The 20987-nt window shown below is 48.0% G+C and overlaps 1 protein-coding gene and 2 long non-coding RNA genes across 8 annotated transcripts in view; 1 reads left to right on the top strand and 2 right to left on the bottom strand.

Annotated features, from left to right (window-relative positions):
- ABLIM3 (actin binding LIM protein family member 3) overlaps positions 1–20987 on the top strand; it is a 133451-nt gene that overhangs the window by 101306 nt on the left and 11158 nt on the right. The window contains exons 10-18 of one of the 3 annotated variants that reach the window (XM_069592388.1): positions 610–681; positions 6405–6560; positions 8056–8085; positions 8571–8700; positions 9361–9459; positions 10798–10845; positions 11937–12071; positions 13522–13586; positions 20300–20447. In XM_069592388.1, the coding sequence (XP_069448489.1) occupies positions 610–681; positions 6405–6560; positions 8056–8085; positions 8571–8700; positions 9361–9459; positions 10798–10845; positions 11937–12071; positions 13522–13586; positions 20300–20447 (883 nt within the window). The remainder of the gene's footprint in view (positions 1–609; positions 682–6404; positions 6561–8055; positions 8086–8570; positions 8701–9360; positions 9460–10797; positions 10846–11936; positions 12072–13521; positions 13587–20299; positions 20448–20987) is intronic. The other 2 variants (XM_069592386.1, XM_069592387.1) reach the window with 2 other exon arrangements.
- On the bottom strand, positions 13901–17674 carry LOC138441419 (uncharacterized). Its single transcript, XR_011257338.1, has 3 exons — positions 16450–17674; positions 15850–15951; positions 13901–14974 (listed from the first exon to the last, which is right to left on the bottom strand). It is a non-coding gene; the product is annotated as an uncharacterized lncRNA (long non-coding RNA).
- Positions 18972–20987, bottom strand: part of LOC138441418 (uncharacterized) — a 103155-nt gene continuing 101139 nt past the window's right edge. For 2 of the 4 annotated variants that reach the window (XR_011257335.1, XR_011257334.1), the window contains 3 exons: positions 19652–19728; positions 19228–19393; positions 18972–19080 (listed from right to left, as the gene is read on the bottom strand). This is a non-coding gene — a long non-coding RNA (uncharacterized lncRNA). The remainder of the gene's footprint in view (positions 19081–19227; positions 19394–19651; positions 19729–20987) is intronic. The other 2 variants (XR_011257337.1, XR_011257336.1) reach the window with 2 other exon arrangements.

Genomic DNA, 20987 nt, shown 5'->3' on the forward strand with positions numbered 1-20987 from the left:
GCTTTTCTGTTAAGGGAGCCATTAAGCCATCATTGCCATTGTTCAGAGAAAGATTTTTTAAGTTTCTCACTTAGGTTGACGTCATTTTGCAATGGGTACACTATAAAAAGAATCAGCATATTGTGCAAATTACGCAGCATTTAACCTACCTTTCCATTTTGTATAAACAAACTGCTAAAGAACGAGGCTAACCAGTTTTATCCATTTAAAGTAAATACATTATTGACTAGGATAAGCCAAAATGACAAGTTTTTATGAGTAGATTTTTCTTGCCTGGAGAATTCCATAAACAGAGGAGCCTGGTGGGCTCCAGTCCATGGGATCGCAAAGAGTCGGACACAACTGAGCGACTCTCACTACTATCTAACAGGCCAGTTAAAAATACTTGAAAAACAAATTCTGTCCAACCGCGTAAGGTCCTGTGCATTTCCACTTTCATTCACAGTCAGACATTGATTTAAAAGGCAGACTGTAAAGAGGTAGTACAGAAAGAGCTAGAGAGTGCTTTTAGCAGTATTACTAATGTGTCCCAAAGAACTGTACCCCATCTCCCCGCCCCACCAAGCGGCAGGCGCAGCCTCTCACCCTCTGCCTTCCTCTCTCCCACAGCATCGGCGGACATCTGAAACTTCCATCTCACCCCCTGGCTCTAGCATCGGGTCACCCAACCGAGTCATCTGCGTATGTATCACTTTGCAGCCACTAACCCGTTTTCTTCCCCAGGGCCTAGTAACTAAAGAGTTTCTGCATGCGTGCTCAATCACTAAGTCATGTCCAGCTCTTTGTGACCCCATGGACTGTAGCCCACCAGGTTCCTCTGTCCATGAAATTCTTCAGGCAAGAATACTGGAGTGGGTTGTCATGCCCTCCTCCAGGGGATCTTCCTGACCCAAGGATCAAACCCACCGTCTCCTGCATTGCAGGCAGATTCTTTACTGCTGAGTCTCCAGGGAAGCCCCAAAGAGTCTCTGAAGACAGGCGAAGTTGGCAGTCAGGTTTCCACCCATCTGGTATCTTGTGTGTGCCTGTCCTGTGCCAGGCTCTGTGCTGGGTCCTGAGGATGCATCAGGGCCTGGGGGCAACGCGGGCCCTGCCCTTGTGGAGCCTGCAGCCTCGTGATAGTTACAGGGATCACATTCAGTTCACAAGGAGCTCTGAAACCAGTGTGACATGCCTCTTTCCCAAGAATCACTGGGACCAGGGCAAGAAGAAAACTTGGATCACAGTGGTATTCGGAGTAGGTCTTGAGTGGGATGTTGTGGAGATGATGGTGTGTGGTAAAGAGGCAGACAGGAGGAAGAAGCCATAGGAATGTGGAAACATGGCTGTAAAGGCCCTGCAAACATAAAGAGCTTTCGAGGAGTCCAAGCCCCGAGTCTGAGTTCCCAGCCCCAGAGGCTTCGCACACAGAGACACCCCTCATTTGCAGGGATGTGGCAGAAAGGAAAGAGTTGAGTTAGATGACCTCACAGGCCCCTTGGATGTGTATTATATTCATTCATTCATTAAGCAGATGGGTACTCAGTGTCCCCTCTGGCCTAAGTGCTGGGCTCTGGTGAACTGCATTCACCTGCTGCCTGTCCTCGTAACACTGACCCCATAATTCCACAGATAATCAGATGGCACTCTAATAAGTGCTCATAAGAAAACGTGCAGGGTGCTCTGCTGATGCTGCAGCTGAACAGAGGGACCTGACAGCCTAGGATCATTTGGGAGAAGACTCCTGAGGAAGAAACAGTTAGCTCAGGCCTGAGAAGTAAATGGAAGTGAGGTCACAGAGGTGGGGGTGGGCCGAGCCAGAGCGGGCCGCAGTCAGTAGCCTTGGGGCCTGACAGTCAGCGGACCCCAGATTCCAGAGCCCTGCAGCCTTCCTCAGGTCAAAGGGCCACAAAGACCAGAAATGAGGGAAGCGGTCTAGAGCAGGAAACCCACTCCTCATAAGAAGCTCTAGAGACAGCCAGCAGCCCACCATTGCTTCATCATCATTTCACTCCAGACCCCCACTGTTTCCTCCTTGATCCCTGGATAACGTCCATTGACGAGACTTTTTCCTCTCCTTTCGTTCTCTTTTCAAATGAAAAAGAGACAGGAGTTACCACTGACTGCAACTTCAATATGGGTCAATATAGCCATATGGCTCCCACAAAAGACAAGTGACTTTGATCACAGGCTGTCCTCATTGGAGATTCTGATCCAGAACAAGAGAGCTAATAGTCCCCCTGGTGCTGTGAATGGGGTCAGACCAAAGTAGGATTAATGAGCTTAGGTTCAGGGTTTACAGGGTGAGAAGGTCACTGACAAAAATGAGCATGTCTCTAGAACAGTGTTACCAGGATATGGGAGCTCAGACACACACAGGGACACAGAATGCCACTGGCCCCTGCCTGTCCCCTCCCTGGGGAGCCCCTGAACTTTGTGATGTAAGTTAGGCCCTGATGACGTTCACCCTGGAGTTCCGAGTTCATAGAGTCGCCCCTTGGAGAAGCAGCCCCACTCCAGATGAACAGCAGGAGCTGGGGGCACCCGCCATGGCGTCCTCCAAATGGGGGCTTCTTCGCGGAGACCAGTCGCCCCTGGCAGCCCAGCACCAGCCTGTGTGTCCCCCCTCCTGTACTCCCCTGCCCTCACCTCCAGCTTCTCTGGGAAGGGACTGCCCTTGTCATGTGAGCCTTGTTTTAAGTCAGACCATTGCAAGCACGGTTTCCAAATTCAAGGAAGAATCCACTCAGCCATTTCTGGGGCATTTCGTAATAGGCAGAAAGATCAAGTATTGGCTTCGTGTTCATAAGTATGGAGGTTTGGTATTAGGATGATCCATGAACCTGGAGGGGCAGATTCTTTCAAACTGTGTTCCACTCCCCACTAACTGCTAGAATCATCCCCAGCCAATGTGTTCTCTTTCTTCCTTCCTTCCTGCTAATTATGTTAGGATGCCCCTGATATTGACAAGTCTGTAAGATGCCAAGAGCTCTCAAGGTCAAGATCTAGCATCCCAGGACAAAAGGCAGCAGTTAATTCAGCAAGTGGAGTCTCCTGATAAGGTTCTCTTACCCACAAACCCCCAGATTGGTTCAGACGTGGGCATCTGACCTGGGCAGGGTCTAGCAGAAATAAGATGGCATGGTTCAAGGGGTGTGCGTGTGAAGGGAGCATGTACAGAAGCGTGGGTAGGACCAGGGCACCCATGAGACCTACTGTGGCGAAGGGTGTTGCCACCCCAGGCCTGAAGGGAAGGACTGGCTAGGCTGGGGCTGGGGCAGAGCAGGAGTCAAGCCTACTAAGGGCGGGCAGGGCCATGCAGGGGAGACACAGACACAGCCCCTCTCTCCACTCAGTGTCAGCCTGCGGGCGTCCCCTGTTCACCAAACCCAACCGGAGCGCCTGTAACACAGGCCATGGGGCCTCAGAGCAGGGCCAGGAGGAGTGGGCTGTGGGTCTCAGCTGAGCAGACAGTGATGCCCAGACAGCAGCGGGATGGGATGGGGATGGAGGAGTGGAAGGGCCTTGGGAAGTGTTTAAAATATCAACAGTCCTAAGGTCTTTATGAAAGTTGCTGTCTCTATGGCAGTCTTGACTCTTGAGACTTCCGCCCCCCAGGTACTGGGAGAATATTATAGAATAATAGTCTCCCTGGATTCTCTCTTAATCTACGTCACCTAGGGACCTTGTAAGCCACAGTGGTTTCGGGAGACAGAGTCTGATTGACCCCAGTGGAAATCGGGACCAGAAACAGGGAATGGCTGGAGGACACAGACACAGAAAGGACACGGCTCCGGGCACCATGAGACGGGCACTGTCCCCAGCAGGGGAAGCTGTCCCTCAACCCTTGCGCTTCCAGAGGGCTGCATTCAGGCGAAGTCAGGTGGTTGATAGAGGCTCGCTTCAGTTCAGTGCGAGGAGCAGCTCTCTGAGTACAGCAACCTCACCATTCCGGGGAGCCAGGAGAGGCCAGTGGAGGGGCAGGCTCCCAGGCTAGACTGCCTGGGCTTGAATTCTAGTACTGCTACTTATTAGCTATGTCACCTTGGGCGAGTTCATTCATTTCTCTGTGCCTGTTTCCTTATGCAAAAATGAGGGTAATATTAGTATGTACTATTAGAGCTGGGGGTTCTATTAACTCAATTAATCCATAGAAGGGACTTGGGATGCAGTCTGGCTTAGTATAAATGGTCATCACATGTTCACAGGTGTTTTACTGTCATGATTAATTCCGTCTTTACATCTTCAGCATCTTCTTCAAGGATGCCCTCACTGTGTGGGCTTGGAAGGCTGGATTCAGCCCTACTGGCTAAGTGGTGCAAGTTAGAGGGTCTTTTGGGCTATAATTAATTTCCTCATCTGGAAAATAGGAATAATATTTAATTTTTATGTTATATTGGAGAATAGTTGATTTGCAATATTGTGTGAGTTTCAGGTGTACAACAGAGCTACTCAGCTGTACATATATGCATATCCATTCTTTTTCAGATTCTTTTCCCATTGCAGAATATTGAGTAGAGTTCCCTGTGCTATACAGTAGGTCCCTGTGGGCTATTCATTCCATATATACTAGTGAGTATCTGTCAGTCCCGAACTCTCAGTCTATCGCTCCCCTCCACCTTGACAACCATAAGTCTGCTTTCGAAGTCTGTGAGTCTGTTGTGTTCATTTTTATCCTTTTTTTAGATTCTACATATAAGTGATATCATGTGGTATTTGTCTTTCTCTGTCCGACTTATTTTGCTTAGTATGACAGTCTCCAGGTTCATTCATGTTGCTGTAAATGGTATTATTTCCCTCTTCCTAGGGCTGAGATTCCGCTGTGTGTGTGTGTCCCTTCCTCTGTTGATGGACACTTAGGTTGCCTCCATGTCTTGACTATTGTAAATGGTGCTGCAGTGAACATTGGGCTGCATGTATCTTTTTGAAGTACGGTTTTCTGTGGATATATGCTCAGGAATGAGATTGCTGGATCATATGGTAACTCTCTTTCTATACTGTTCTCTGTAGTGGTTATACCAATTTATATTCCCGCCAACAATGTAGGAGGGTTCCCTTTTCTCCACACTCTCTGCAGAAATGACTGGCTGTAAACTTTTTGATGATGGCTACTCGACTGGTGTGTGGTGATATCTCATTGTAGTTTTTTTTTTTTTTGATTTGCATCTTTCATAATTGGCAATGTTGAGCACCTTCTCATGTGCCTCTTGGCCATCTGTATGTCTTCTTTGGAGAAATGTCTACTTAGATTGTTTGCCTATTTTTTGATTGAATTGTTCGTTTTGTTTTCTTGGATATTCAGCTATAGGAGCTGTTCGTGTATTTTGGAGATTAATCCCTTATTGGTCACTTCATTTGCAAATATTTTCTCCCATTCTGTGGGTTATCGTTTTGTTTGATTTCCCTTTGCTGTGCAAAAATTTTTGAGTTTAATTAGATTCCATTTGTTTATTTTTGCTCTTATTTTCATTACTCTATGAGGTAGATCCACAAAGATATTGCTATGCTTTATGTCAAAGAGTATTTTGCCTGTTTTCCTCTAAGAGTTTTATATTATCTGGTCTCAAATTTAGGTTTTTAGTCCATTTTGAGTTTATGTATGATGTTGGGCTTCCCCGGTGCTCAGTGATAAAGAATCCGCCTGCCAATGCAGGAGGCACAGTTTTGATCCCTGGATCAGGAAGACCCCCGCGAGAAGGAAATGGCAACTCATGGGATTTCCTTGCCTAGGAAATCCCATGGATAGAGGAGCCTGGTGGGCTACACTCCTTGGGGTCACAAAGAGTTGGACTTAGTGACTAAACAGCAACAGCAATATATGATGTTAACGAGGGTTCTGATTTCATTCTTTTACGTGTAGATGTCCAGTTTTCCCAACACCACTCATTGAAGAGACTTTTTCTCCATAGTATATTCTTGCCTCTTTTGTGGTAGATTAATTGACCATTGGTACATGGGTTTATGTCTGGCATTTCTGTCCTGTTCCATTGATATATTTCTGTTTTTGTGCCAGTACCAAACTGTTTTGATTACTGTAGCTTTGTAGTATAGTCTGAAGTCAGAGAGCCTGATTCTTCCAGGTTTGTTTTTCCTTCTCAGGATTGTTTTGGTTATTCAGGGTCTTTTGTGTTTCCATACAAGTTTAAACATTTTTTTATTCTAAAAAATAAGAACAATGTTGACCCTTCTTTCACAGAAGTGACCTAACATTTAGAAAAGGTCATTCCTGTACAACACAGAATAGCACACACGTGTGTTCAGTGACTGTCAGCCTGGGTGGAATGAATAACCTGTCTTATTTTCACATTTTCTGAGTCTGCCATCTTAACTGAAGAGGCTTATTCCCTCTTTGCCTGGCTTTTATTTCCACTCTCCTTTCCCGCTTATCTTTCTGCTTCTTCCCTCTCCATTTCCCTCTTCCTCAGGCTAAAGTGGATAATGAGATCCTTAATTACAAAGACCTGGCAGCTCTCCCCAAGGTTAAGTCAATCTACGAGGTACAACGCCCTGACCTCATTTCCTACGAGCCTCATTCCAGATACACGTCCGACGAGATGCTGGAGAGGTGTGGCTATGGAGAGGTATGGGGTCTCGCCCTCTGGGGCCGGTGGAGGAGAGGAGAGCCCATGGGGTCCCCAGGCCCCTCGATCACAGAGACTGAGGCCTCCATAATGGTGGCCCCCAGACTCTTTCAAACTGGTTTTTATAGTCAACACTTAAAAATCAAGCCATTTCATCCAAAATCTGGCTTTTCTTGAAAAATCAGAGCTGGCAACACAACCCCAGTATTTCCACCACCTGGAGATGGGGAACAGCACCCTCTGTAGTCAGGACACCAGTTCCCCAATTCTCTCTGATCCCCACTACACCCTGAGAACCCCAACATTAAAGCCAAGAACCTGTGACCACTTATTGCTTGAGCTGTTTTTCCTCTTACCGTGGAGAGGTTTTATACATAGCCTCTAGCTCTCATCACCAGCCAGGCTCAGAGGCCAGTTAAGTTTATAAACCCTGGTTAGGTAGGTTCTCTGGGTGTTGCCCCTGGCCTGTGCTCAGGGCAAGAGACACTCTTATAAAAAGGCAGCATCAGAAGGGTTTTGAAATAACTAAATGGCTGCTGGACAAGAGAAAGCATTCTCTGGGGCAGGCAGTGGTCCTGCTACCAGAGGTCCTGGCAGCAGACATCCCAGGAGGTGTCCAACCCATCCCAGGCCCCTGCGCTGAGATCATCTGGCACCTTAGAAGGGGCCCTGGCCTTGTCCCCACTTCACCGCTGACCCCTTCCTCTCTAAGGAGGATGAGGTGTCATTTGGTTTAAGAGCCCAGTGCTGAGATTCTCTGAGTTCTGGCCTCTGAAATGGACCAGTAAAAGGAAACCAAGCATTTGGTAGAGGCTGAGTCTCCTGAAGCCAGAGATGGCAAACAGGGGGCCACAGGCCAGCGCCAGATTTGTTTTGTTTCACTCACAGAGTGTCTTTAAAATGTAAATTAGTTATCAACATTCAGACATTAGGAAAGTTCACATAGGTGTCTGTTCTTCTGTCTTGGAAATAAGAAGCTGTGTTAGCCTGGGGTTGGCCTGGGTGCCCTGGACCTGAGCGCCATCCCCTCTGTGGGCGATGCCTTCCATCCCCGGCTTCCTGCTCCCTGCCCACCAGCCCAACTCCTGCCTTGATGGCACCAGCCTGGCTCTTGCTTGGCCCTGCATTTGGGACCCCTGCCCTGGGCCCTGTCCTCTGAACCACAGAGGGGGCGTGAACTGATAGAGGGACAGGGAAGGGCCATGGACTGGCTCTGAGCTTGCAGTGGGGAAGCTGGGGTCCCAGTGAAGACCCTACCGATCCTTTCCTGAGGGGCCCTGAGCCCCCTCGTCCCCTCTCGGGGATATAATCTCAAGGTTCCCTCCCACCCATGAGTACCGCTGACATCCTGGCAGGTGAAGTGTTATCCGGGGTGGGGGGCTGCAGGGCAGCTGCAGGCCTCTCTCTGCTCCGTGTAACCACTCTCTGTCCCTCCCTCTCACCCTCCTCTCTCCTTTCGCTCCTTCCATGGCTGCCTTCACACTTCGCCTCCAAGTCGCTGGGAACCTTATCTCCCTACTCCCAGGTAATTAAGCTGGTTCCAGGAGACCTTTTCTAGAATCGTATCCTTTTATGCTGACCAAGCAGACTCCTGATTTAGCTCTTGCACAGCCTCCAAAGGTGCTCCCACAACCTGAGCAGAGATGGGGAGAGTTAAGAGCATGACCTGGAGAAAGTGGCAATGACTAAAGAGCAGAGATGGCGGGGAGAACCTTCCTTCCAGGGATGGCCTCCCTGACGCTTCTGTGATCCTTGGTCAGGATCCCTGGGACTTGACCTATGGGTTGCATTCAAGGGTGTGTGGGAGCAGGCGAAGGCCCTGAGAAGGCACTGCAGCCTCTTGGGCTACACGTCACCCAGGGAGGGGACGTCTGTATTCAGGAGGGCAGCACCGTGCTTCAGGCCCCGGGGATCCCAGAGTCACGTCACTCTCCCTGCTGCCTGCCGGACCCTTGGCTCCAGGCCCCCCGAGTGCGGGTCTTGCTCATGGCCCTGCTTCCTCCCCTTCAGGACATCTATGAGAACCTGGACCTCCGGCAGAGAAGGGCCTCCAGCCCAGGATACATCGACTCCCCCACCTACAGCCGGCAGGGCATGTCCCCCACCTTCTCCCGCTCACCTCATCACTACTACCGCTCTGGTAAGGAAGGGGGAAGCCCCCAAAGGGACAGGAAAAGCCAAGGGACAGCACCGTGGTTTACGTCCCCAGCTGTAGAGACAGCATGGGATTCCGTGGGACATCTCCATCGCAGCATGGTTCCCGGGAGGCCTGTGGCACCCAGGCCTCGCCAAGTCCCCGCCAATGCCCCTGGCAGGGGAAGAGGAGGGATACGTGGCACTGAGATGCCGCAGGAGGTGGGTGGGGTGCTGCTGGGTTTGGGGGCGGGGGAAGTGGCAGACCGCCCAGCCGCCCTGGCTGAGAGAAGACGCCTGCATCTCCATTGTTTGTCCTGCCCCATCCAGAGGGTAGGACCAGAGGACCAGAGTGGCCTGGCTCAACCAAGGGCCATTCAGTGGTTAGGGATGAAGTGGGCAGGGTGATTAAGGGAGTCGCCCAGGTGGGGCGCTAAGAGGGGCAAAGACACTCAGTGCTGTTGGTTCTCACAACCCACAAAATCTGACTTGGGGGTGAAGCAGGACAGCGGGGCCAAGCCTGTTTCTGCCAACACGTGCATGAGAGCACAGCACCCCCGCATCCCGCCGTCGCCACCTCGCTGCTGCCGTCACTGCCGCCGCTGCATTAATGCCTGTTTTCTCTGTGCCTCTGTTCTCTCTGGGGACCACTGCCTGCGCGCTCCAGGGCCCGAGAGTGGCCGGAGCTCTCCATACCATAGCCAGTTAGATGTGAGGTCCTCCACTCCGACCTCTTACCAGGCTCCCAAGCACTTTCACATCCCAGGTAGGCTGCCAGCCTGGAATTCCCAGCATGGGTGCATGCTCCATGGGGTCACCAGCACTGAGGAGAAATGCGTGCTGGGGACCCTCCCTAACCAGTCACCTGCACTAGCCCACCTCCAGCTCCAACACGCCCACTAACCTTAGCCCATCCACAAGACAGAACCAACTTTGATCAGGACCACCAGGAAGCAGTCCAGGGAAGTGCCTAGAAGGACTGAGGGCTGTGATGGGACGTGGCAGTAACCACATCATGGGCTTTTGCACCAAAACTCTTGGGACTGGATCCTTAATTCTGCTGCTTATAAGCTCGTGACCTCAGGACCGGGACTTAGCTTCCTGGAGGCTGAGTTGTTCCTTCCGGACAGCCAGCCCTATTCTGGATCCTGAAGGTGCAGCTGTGCTCAAACCAGCCCAGTCCCTGACTTCGGGGTGTTTTAAGTTCTAATGTGGGAAGAGAGCTAATAAATAAGTAAACAAATACGTGAAAGTATAATTTCAGGAGATGGATGCTAAACATAATAAAAACAGGGCACTGCGGTAAAGTGACAGGGTGGAGGAGGCTGGGCTAGATGAGGTAGTCAGGAAGGGCTTCTTGGAGGAGGTGACATTGAAGCCAAAGATATCACAGGGTTAAACATCCTGGGTGGAGGAAACAGCCAGTCCAAAGGCCCTAAAACACTGCCTGCAGCAGGCCAGAGCAGCTGGAGGTGGTGAGCATGAGGGAAGGTGATGGGAAGGTAGAGGAAGGCAGAGGGGGGGCGCCCATGGAAAAGGTCTTACCCTAAGTTCAGCAGAGCCAGGCCTAGGGCCCGGTCTCCCAACTCTGAGCCCAGGTTTTCACTGCCCACTCACTTTTTCCCAGAAGTTGGTCCTACCGTTTCTTCTACACCATTCTCAATTGCCCCAGAAATTTCTCATCTGGTTTATTTGGGTGGAGGGTGGAGGGTGGGGGTGGCGAGAGTGCGGAACCGTAGCGAAAAGGTTCTGGGGATGTCCATGCGGAATGAAGCATGGCCGCTGAGTGGAGGCGGGGGCACCTTCCCGCATGGAGTTTTGCTGAGCACAAGCCTGCCTTTACCTGCATGCCCACCATTCCAGCCCAAGCCCCTGCCTCAGCCCCGTTTGAATCCATCCACCCCGTTTCCCCTCATCTTTCCTGGAACCGGATGGGATGAGGTTGGAGGCTCAGCTTTAGAAGAGGAAGTCCACGGGGAGGGGTGGGAAAAGCCTCAGGAGAAGCTGCTAAGCACCTCTCTTCTGGGACTGACTGACCAACTGCTGTATCCTGTTCTCCTGTCTTTCTCTCCTTTCCACTGTCCCTCCCTGGTCTGTCTGGCAGCTGGAGAAAGTAACATCTACCGGAAACCCCCGATCTACAAGCGGCATGGTATGGTCAGGGGCTGAGAGGGCTCAGCCAGGCAAGGGGAGGGGCAGTTAACCTGTGCAGGTGGCTCGGCAGCGCCACTGAGAGGGACGCTGACAAGGATGCAACCCAGTCCATGTTGGCCGCTCACTCATGGTGGCCTTGGCGGGGGGGGGGGGGGGGGGGGTGGGGGGTGGTGGGGGGTGGTGGTGTCATTTCAAAAGGGCAAGGAAGGCCTGTATCCCCTATGTCCTTCCCCACCACCTCACCGCCCCCCACTCCCACCTATCCCTGATGGGTGGTGTCCTAAGGACCATGGTCAGAGTAACCCTTGTCAAATGCAGGTGGCCCTGGGAGAGTGACGCTCCCAGGCATTTGTCCTCAAACTTGGAGGTTCGTGAGAATCCCATGGGATGCATACAGGTTCCTGGGCCCCACCCCGGACTTAATCCAAGTTGTGTATTTGTAAGTTTCTCCAGGTGATTCTAATGTCCAGCCCAGCTTGGGAACCACTGCTCTAAGCTGCTGTCTGTCACCATGTCCTGGGAGTACATACCTGGAGGCCTGTAGACGGGGTGTGGATGAGGAAGGGGCTGAGGGTGCCTTCATTCATTCGTTCATCCATTTAGTGTTTCTTACAGAATGGCCTGTGGACCACCTGCACCCAAATTTACTTACCAGTCAGATACCCTGACCCCTCCCCTGCGCTAGACTTCCTTAGTTAGGAATACTAAGCTTGTAGCCTACACAGCTCTGCACTGTAACCCGCTTCATTCATGACTCCTACCTGCGCTCGGAGTGGGATCCTGCCTGTGCTCAGAGTGGGAACCACTGCTGAGACATGTTCATTCTGATCCAGTTCCGGTCCCACTCGCTGTGTGGTCTGAGCAAGGCCCTCCCCACCAGGTGTTCAGATTCCCAACTGTGAAATGAGAGGCTTGACCTCAGTGCTTTTCCAAGCACTTTCACAAGTGCTTGGAACGCCCACGTCCCAGACCCTCGCCTGGATGTGGCTTCCCTCCCCTGGGCTGGAGCCCAGTGAAAAGGGACAGTGCGTCTAGGACACTTCCTAGGACGTCGGGCTCCCTGAAGCTCTTTCTCTGGGTCCTTTGCAGGTGATTTGTCGACAGCAACCAAGAGCAAAACAAGTGAAGACATCAGCCAGGCCTCGAAGTACAGTCCAGTCTACTCGCCAGACCCCTACTACGCGACGGAGTCTGAGTACTGGACCTACCATGGGTCCCCCAAAGGTACCACCCCCTCCACAAGGGAGCCAGGACCAGAGCCCTGTCACCTACGCCAGGGACTCAGAGGGCTAGGACAGATAGTCGCCATTCCTTCACACAATAATGCATTTACTCAGCAAACATGTACTGAGGGCAGTTATGAGCCTTCAGGAGACACTGGAAAGCAACCTAGAGCAGGTCCTTGCCCTTGTAGACAAGACATAGGCCCCAGCTGGAGAGGATGGTGAGGTACAGCAGGTAGAGAGCTGATGGCAGGGGCGTGCCATGCAGCCTGGAAGATGACAGAAGCTTCTTAAATGTAGAGCCTCGGCTGCCAGAGGAAGGGTGAGGAGCAGGTAAGCCTACAGGGTATAGAAACACAGCTGCAGAGACGCAAGATCGGAGGCCGGGCTCTACTGGAGCAAAGGAAAGGCTGTCAGCTTAACCTTGAGCTCAGAGAGGGAAGGGCAGGGGTGGGGGTGAGAGGCCAGATACCACAGGGCCTTGAAGATTTTTATCTTTATCCAAAATAGTAGGAAGTTGTTAAAAGTGGTGGCATGATCAGATTTATGTTTCTAAGAGACCACTTTGGCTGTAGGTAGGAAATGGTTTGGAAAATGGAAAAGAGAGGACTGTGGGCATTGGAAGATTCTCGTAGGCACCTGGTGGGGGGTCTTAATGGTCCTCAAGGTGCCAGCCCGCCAGATGGTGTTCCTTTCGAGTATGGCAAGGAGCTGTCATTAAGTGCCACTTTGCTTCAGCATGTACCTTTAGTAATGAATGTCCATTTTGAGCAAAGTTTCATGGGAGCTCAGAGGGGACCCTGCCCTACCTTCAAAGAATTCTCCATTTGGAAAAGAATTACAACACAAGCCCAACTGTAACCCAGCGTGGAGGAGTGGGCAGTGTCCACAGGAGACAGTGTTCAGAGGGGACTCTTAGATGAGACTATTTCAATCACAAAAAAAGGAGAAACAATTTTTTTTTTAAATCTCCAAATGGCTTGAGGTGAAACAAGGATTTCCTGGGTCAGGTGACTGGAAGTTTCTGGGGTACAGCTGGATCTAGAGGTGGGTGGGAACCACCAGGACCTGAGCAGTCCTCAGGGCTGGGTGGCTGCAGCCTCAGGCTGACTGTCCTCAGGCCAGGATGAGCTCTGGCGGGTCCAGGCTGACCCCCTGCCCTTGGCAGAGAGAACACCTTTCCTGCCAATGTCAGCAAGAGTCCTAACATCGTGGCTTATTAACTCTGGGCTGTTAGCTTTGCTGGCACTTTCTAGCCTAAGAATGGGAAGGGACACTGGGTGTCTCAGTACAGGGAGGCCCACAGTAAAGGCAGCTCACTAAAGTGCACTTGTGAGGGGTCGCCCATCTAGAAAGTGGCAGCACCAGGCAGAGAGCCCCTGTGAAGGCTGTACTGCCGCCCACGCCCTCTCCCCAGGGCAGGGGCTGACCTTAGCTGTCTTTCCCGGCAGTGCCCCGGGCCAGGAGATTCTCATCCGGAGGAGAGGAAGACGACTTCGACCGCAGTATGCACAAGGTGAGCAGGCCACACCACTGAATGGGGTGCTGCCGGGGCATGTTACTGAGGGTTTTCTCATTTGTGAGGGACAGAAACCAAACTCAAACTATGATAAAACAAAAAAGAAATGCAAAACTTGGCATAACAGAAAAGTCAGCTGGTAGGATTAGCTGTAGGCTATTCCTGCCATCAGGTGGTCAGTGGGCACCAGTGACTTATATGTCGCTGGTAGGAATGGAAGGTGGTGCGGCTGCTGAGGGAGTCTGTGGCCCTCACCAAGTTACCGTGTAGAATGACAACAGGAACTGTCGACGGAAAACACACACACCACCTAAAAGGTAAGAATTATGTTTTATTCAGCAGATATACTGAGGACCTAAACCCAGGATTCAGCCTCTCAGATAGCTCTGAGATAGTGTTCCAAAGAGGTAAGGGAGGAGCCAGGATATATAGGTTTTGCAAAAAAAAAAAAAAATCAGGAAGTTGAACATCAAAAGATTGCTGCTGACTAAAGAAAAAACAGACACTTCCAGGTAATGAATTTAGCCCTTTTCTATGTATGGGAAGACGCAAGGGCCTGGGCTCACTGAAATCATTCCTTAATTTGCACCTGTCTAAATTGCACTGTCTAAGGTCGGTATCCTGTTCTCCTCCATCCTGAATCCCCTCAGGGTATACCACTGAGAGGAGCCACAGAGGTTGGTGGCAGCAACATCCTTTGTTTATTGATATGGCAGGTGACGTTCTTTGCTCACAGTGCTTCCTCTTGGTAATAAATGTGACCAGTTTTGGAGGCACTGCATGACCGATTTTGTCCCTTGGTGCCAGGAAGGTGCATTCCTAGATCAGGCAAAGATTCTGTTGACAGGCCGCTGAATGTGCTGATTTTTCCTGGATTAGGCCCTACTGATAATCTAAAAGTCTCTGGGCCATGTGTCTTGCTAGTCTGTTATGATCCAGGAGATGTTTTCCCTTGTCCCTTCTTCCCATATCTAGAGTTGCACTATTACAGTTATTGTATGTAGAGTTATGTACATGATCAACTGCCTTGAGATAACATTAAATTTGTTGGAGGCTTGATTACATGTTGGTAATATAAGAGATAACAATCTTATAAAACAGAATATAGCAATACAGCTGGTAACATTAATAAACTGATAGTGCAGCAGAGAGAGGCACAAAGTATAAATAATTTGAAAACAACAAGACAGAACAAACTAGAAGAGTCATTAGTATAACTAGTTGTAATCTGGTCAAAACAAGTCATCAAGTCCACAGGGAATCCAGCTGGAAAAGCCAAATTCTGGAAGGATCAGGTAGAGAAACAAAGGTAAATGTTTCATCTTTGTTTACAAAGGTATACTTTACCAACTTGCTGTAGGTCATAGTGTAAGAGGAAAGTTCTTCTGAAAAACAGAAATTAAAAATCAGTATATATCAGAACAAGTCATAAAGTTATCAATCATATTTATCAATTCATTCAGTCTCATGTAATTAATTCCTGTTAATCTAGATGAAGTTGTTAGGTTTTCCATTCGTTTTTAAATTTCTTACCCAGTTCAGGAGTATGATCTAAAAGTTATCAGAAACTTATGCTTATCAAAAGTCATTTTTAATGAATCTTTTTTAAGATTTTCATTTTATAGAAGTGTCAGAGTAAAACAGTGATTGTCTGTAAACAACAAGACTTAAAATGGCAAGGTTAAAGATCTGACTTATTATAACTGACAAGATACTTGGATATTTCTGTGATATAGAACATTTTAAGATAACTAAAATTATAGCTTATAACTATATAGTAGGACATATCAGATTTTCAGGAATTCCATATACATTTTGGAATATCTATATTAATGATATTTACCCATACAATATAACCTTGTCAGTGCTTCTCAAGTAATTTAACACAGCAGTCCCCAACCTTTGGTACCAGGGACTGTTCTATGGAAGATAATTTTTCCATGGACCACGGGGATGGTTTCAGGATGATTAAAGTACATTACATTTATTATGCACTTTATGTCTAATCTGGCCACCACTGATCTGACAGAAGGTACCAGTCCATGGCCCAGAGGATGGAGACCCCTGATTTATTAATAACATACCAAATAAATACCAATTTCTGAGATGCCTCAGAATTTCTTTGAAGCATCCCGGAGTTAGCTAGGGATCAAATAACTTCAGTTAGAATTTGTTATTTGGGACATTTGTCAAAAATATCACAAAGGTTTCAAAACACTTGGCCAAACAGGATCATAGATCACTGTGAAACAATACTTACTTGACCAGTTGTCACCAAAGTGACAATTTCAAAAACAAACACAGGTAACTGCATATTACTATTAGAAGTAGGCTGGCTCAAGACTGGATTTGGTTCCTCTCTCTGTTAAGAGAACAAAGTTTTCTTGCAATACTGCTTTTGACAGGTTGTGTGAGATTCTTTTTCTGTAAGTGATTTGTATTTGTTTTTGAAATGTTTTGTCCTTTTGACCTACTGTATAGCCCGGGGAACTCAATATTCTATAATAACCTTTATGGAAAAAGAATCTGAAAAATGGATATATTTACATGTATAATTGAATCATTTGTCTATACACCTGAAACTAACACAGCCTGGTAAACCACCTCCACTCCAATATGAAAGAACAATTTTAAAATTAATAGGAAAAACTCTGAAGTTTTCAGTTACCAAAAATCTGCAGAAACTATTTTAGATCAATACACCCAAATCATCAGTTGTGTCCTACTCTTTGCAACCCAATGGACTACAGCACGCCAGGCTTCCTGTCCATCACCAACTCCCAGAGCTTACTCAAACTCATGTCTATCGAGCTGGTGATGCCATCCAATCATCTCATCCTCTGTCGTCCCCATCACCTGCCTTCAATCTTTCCCTTTTCCAAGGAGTCAGTTCTTTGCATCAGGTGGCCAAAATATTGGAGTTTCAGCTTCAGCATCAGTCCTTCCAATGATTTCCTTTAGGATGGACTGGTTGGATCTCCTTGCAGTCCAAGAGATTCTCAAGAGTCTTCTCCAATAACACAGTTCAAAAGCAGTTAAAAAACCAAATCATAATTATTCCTAAAGGGTTCACCTGAAAACTTTAATCTCATTTACCTTTATTTTTATAACTTGCAAAAATATCATTATACCAATTTTTTTTGCTGACAAAAGCTGCAACAGAAATAACATGAACTTACTGACCTTCAGTAAAGCCTGATAAAAGAGATGTCTGTCTTAATTAAACCAGCAAGCTTAAGTTAGCTTTAATACCAGGTATTAATTTAATATTGAATATTTCCTAGATGAACGTGAAATTCATTCTGGCCAGTTTCATTTTGTTTCAGTTCAGTTCAGTTGCTCAGTTGTGTCCAACTCTTTGCAACCCCATGAATTGCAGCACACCAGGCCTCCCTGTCCATCACCAACTCCTGGACTTCACTCAAACTCACGTCCATCAAATTGGTGATGCCATCCAGCCATCTCATCTTCTGTTGTACCCTTTTCCTCCTGCCCCCAATCCCTCCCAGCATCAGAGTCTTTTCCAATGAGTCAACTCTTTGCATGAGGTGGCCAAAGTACTGGAATTTCAGCTTTAGCATCATTCATTCCAAAGAACACCCAGGGCTGATCTCCTTTAGAATGGACTGGTTGGATCTCCTTGCAGTCCAAGGGACTCTCAAGAGTCTTCTCCAACACCACAGTTCAAAAGCATCAAAGTATTTAATTTGTAAGCACTTACTTTTAAGCTAATTAAATAGAGTTCTTTTATAAATTTAATTTTGACAGTGTTTTCTGGAGGTAGAGACACCTCGTGTAATGTATATGTATATTTACATTAGCTTCACCTTAAAAACTTAGTTGTAAATCAGGTATTATAATATAAACTTACTAGTTTATAAATAACAGTTGGAATAAGTTAAATTTGCTTGCTCAGATTACTATGGCCTTGCTCTTTGTGAAAAAAATATCATTTAGCCAGCAGACCATTTTTGATAATTAAAAGCAACTGTCTTTGTCCTGCAAGTTTCTAAAAATAAGAAATGTGAATATGGCCCACACTGATGACACACACACAAAATGCCTAAGAAAATCAGGTAGAATACTTACATATCAAAGACATAGGGACAGAAATGCAGGTTCTCCCTAGAAGGGCTTTTGCTTCTTTAAGTTCAGAATTCTGTAAAGATGTTTTATCAAGACGGCTTTCTCTAATTTAACTGTGTACTCAATAGAAGAGGCCCTCTCCACCCCCACCCCCTGCCTTAGTCATTTTCAGGACAAGAGTTCCTTCAATTCCTAATGAAGTACGTACTTGTAAATATTAAGTTTCATACATGCAGAAATCTGGCTGGGGTCTTAGAGGCTGGCAACCTGTCGATCCTTATTCTTTTTGTTTTGAAAGCTTTATTCCCCATTCCAAGGTCAGTTTGTCAAAATAAAATCACTAGTGATGGCTGGTGGTGAGCCAATGTGCTGATGTGAGCTTAACTCCTCTAGACTTTAGCCTGGAGTCCTTTTAGCCCTATGTTTTGGTTTCTCCCTTCAGTAGCCTGAGACCACTGTGGGTGCTTGGAGTATGGAGTGGTCGGCTCTTTTGCATGTCCATGGAAAGCAAGTTTCTAAGTAAAAAGAGTGAGTTACCCTAATAGGTACAACTGCACGGTGTGAGGACTTGCCTCTATCACTCCCCCAAGTTCCTTGGTTTCCTGAGAAAGCCATTGCCAGCCAGGAGGTGATGTTCCTTCTGAGCTGAAAGCTCTCTTGAGATATCTTCACTTTTATTTTGACAAACTCTAAGCATCCAATTCAAGGAAAAACGACAAGCCAGTCTATATAATTACTCCATCCAACCTTACTCAGGGTCTTACAACTGAGCCAAGTCTCCTCAGTATTTCAACTGAGGATAACCCTCAGTGTCTAAACTGGGCAAAAAGTCTTCACAGTGTCTTCAGACAGATAACCCAGGTACCTCTTCTTGAAACTAAGTTTCAAGGATAACCTATCTCTCTTCCAGTGAGGAGTTTAACACCACTGAATAAAACTTAGGATCATCAGCCAATAATAGGAGAGTGAAGTGAAAGTCACTCAGTCATGTCCAACTCTTTGCGACCCCATGGACTATACACTTCATGGAATTCTCCAAGGCATCTTCGCAACCCAGGGATAGAACCCATGTCTCCTGCATTGCAGGTGGATTCTTTACCAGCTGAGCCACAAGGGAAGCCCAATAACAGGAGAGATTCACCCAAATTCATCTGGACTCTGAGGAGGCAGACAGGCCCAAGAATCTCTGCTGGTACCTAGGCTCTGGAGCCTTTTGAGTTCAGGCAGAGGAGAAAAGTCTGCTCTGGGTCCCTTTGTGGCTGCCAAAACTGTTGACAAAAAATATATGCAACTGAAAAATTGAGAACTATGTTTTATTCAGCAGACACTAAGGACCTAAGCTCTCAGAAATCTCTGAGGCACAGTTCTGAAGAGGTAAGGGAGGAACCAGGAGATAAAGGAGTTTCTGTAAAACAAGACAAAAAACAGTCAAACATCAAAAGATTATAATTAAGAGGAAAACAAACATCTCAAGTTAATGAATTTAGCCCTTTTCTTTGTATGGTAAGATGCAAGAGTCTGGGCTCACTGAAATGATTCATCTGACACGCACCTTAGCTATCTAGGGCCAGTATCCTGTTTTACTCCACTCTGAATCCCCTCAGGGTGCACCGTTGGGGGCGGGGGTGGCTGCAGAGGTTGGTTTGACGGCTGCAACATCCTTTGTTTATTGATGTGGCAGGAGGTGTTCTTTGTTCACAGACCCATCAATTCCATTCCTAGGTATATACCCAGAAGAACTGAAAACCGGTACTCAGTAACATACACGCAGGTCATGGCAGTACCACGCACAATAACCAAGAGGTGGAAGCAGCCCAAATGTTCATGAGCTCTCGAATGAATAAACAAAAGGTGGCATATCCATATGACAGAGTATCAGCTACAAAAAGAATGAAGAGCTGATACACGGGACAGTGTATATGAGCCCTGCAAACACTGTGCTTAGAGAAAGAAGCCGGACACAAAAGCCCACATACTGTACGGTTCCATTCATATGGAATATCCAGAAGGGGTAAATCCACGAGACAGAACCGAGACTGGTGATTATCAAGGCCTAGAAGGAAAGGGGGGGGGGGGGAAGTGATCATTTAATGAGTAGAGGGTCTGTTTGGGGGTAAAATGATAAAAATGATGTGAAAGTAGGTGGAGGTTGTGGCTACGCAGTTTCAGCAATGTACTAAATGCCACTCACTGTATTCTGTGGACACTTTAAAATGGTTAATTTTATGTTTTGTGAATTTCACCCCCTCCCCCCCCAAAAAATTGTTTTTTAAAAATTGGGTGCCAGCAACTCCAAGAGTCCCAGGAAGGCTCTCCCTGGCCTAGCTAGCGCCATCTGTCCATCGCTGAACCAGTCACTGTGGACAGGGTTAATGCTGTTGTTGGCCAGGTCTTATTTCTGTGCCCACCACCAGGGCCCCCCTCTGACCACAGGACCCTTTGTGGAAGAGAAATGAAGTCCCCCTAAAGAAAACATGGATGCTACGAAGGTAGAGGGACACGGGGAAGGCAAAAAATGTGAGAGGTTCACTCTAGAGTCTGGTCCCTCAGCCCTCCCCAGGCCTGTTTCAGCCCAGTGTTCTTTGTTTCCTTCTAACTTCATCTTCCTCCTCTCCCACCCCCAGCTCCAGAGTGGAATCGGCAGACTAATTCTGAAGGAAGAGATGAAGGCCAGGTCCAGTTCCTATGCAGACCCCTGGACCCCGCCCCGCAGCTCCACCAGCAGCCGGGAGGCCCTGCACACAGCTGGCTACGATGTGTCCCTAAATGGCTGTAAGCACTGCCCCAGAGCCTGCTGGGTGGGGGTGGGAGGGGGCACTTTCTTTCCCATCAGTTCTTCCCTAAGTGACTCTAACCTCCTACACAGCCTCACCAGGGTCTAGAATATAGGCTAAAGACCATGCTCTGACCTGAGGAGCCACTTCTGCCTCTTTGGGTCAATCTGAAGCTGTGACTTCCAGTCAGGTGCCATGTAAAGAAAGAAAAAACTCTTCTAATAGTCTGAAGATAAACAGGGCTGACTGTTGAGGTAGTTGAGCCTTTCATCACTGGAAGTGTACAATCAGAGGCTTGGTTCAAGCATTCTGCCCTGAGAGGCTCCTCCCTGTTCCTGGACCCACACACGACTCTGCCTGCCTCATCTCTTGCTTACCCCTGTGGGATTCAGTCCTGCCAGGAAGTCCTGTCTCAGCTCAATACCTCCTGGATAAACAAAGGTACCAATTATAATCCAGTGTGCTGGGCATTTGCAGATACACTATAGCCCTGGTCCTCACAAAGACCCAGAATGTAGAGGGATTATTACCACCCACT

Source organism: Ovis canadensis, chromosome 5 (genome assembly GCF_042477335.2).
Source record: "Ovis canadensis isolate MfBH-ARS-UI-01 breed Bighorn chromosome 5, ARS-UI_OviCan_v2, whole genome shotgun sequence".
Taxonomy (NCBI): Eukaryota; Metazoa; Chordata; class Mammalia; order Artiodactyla; family Bovidae; genus Ovis; species Ovis canadensis.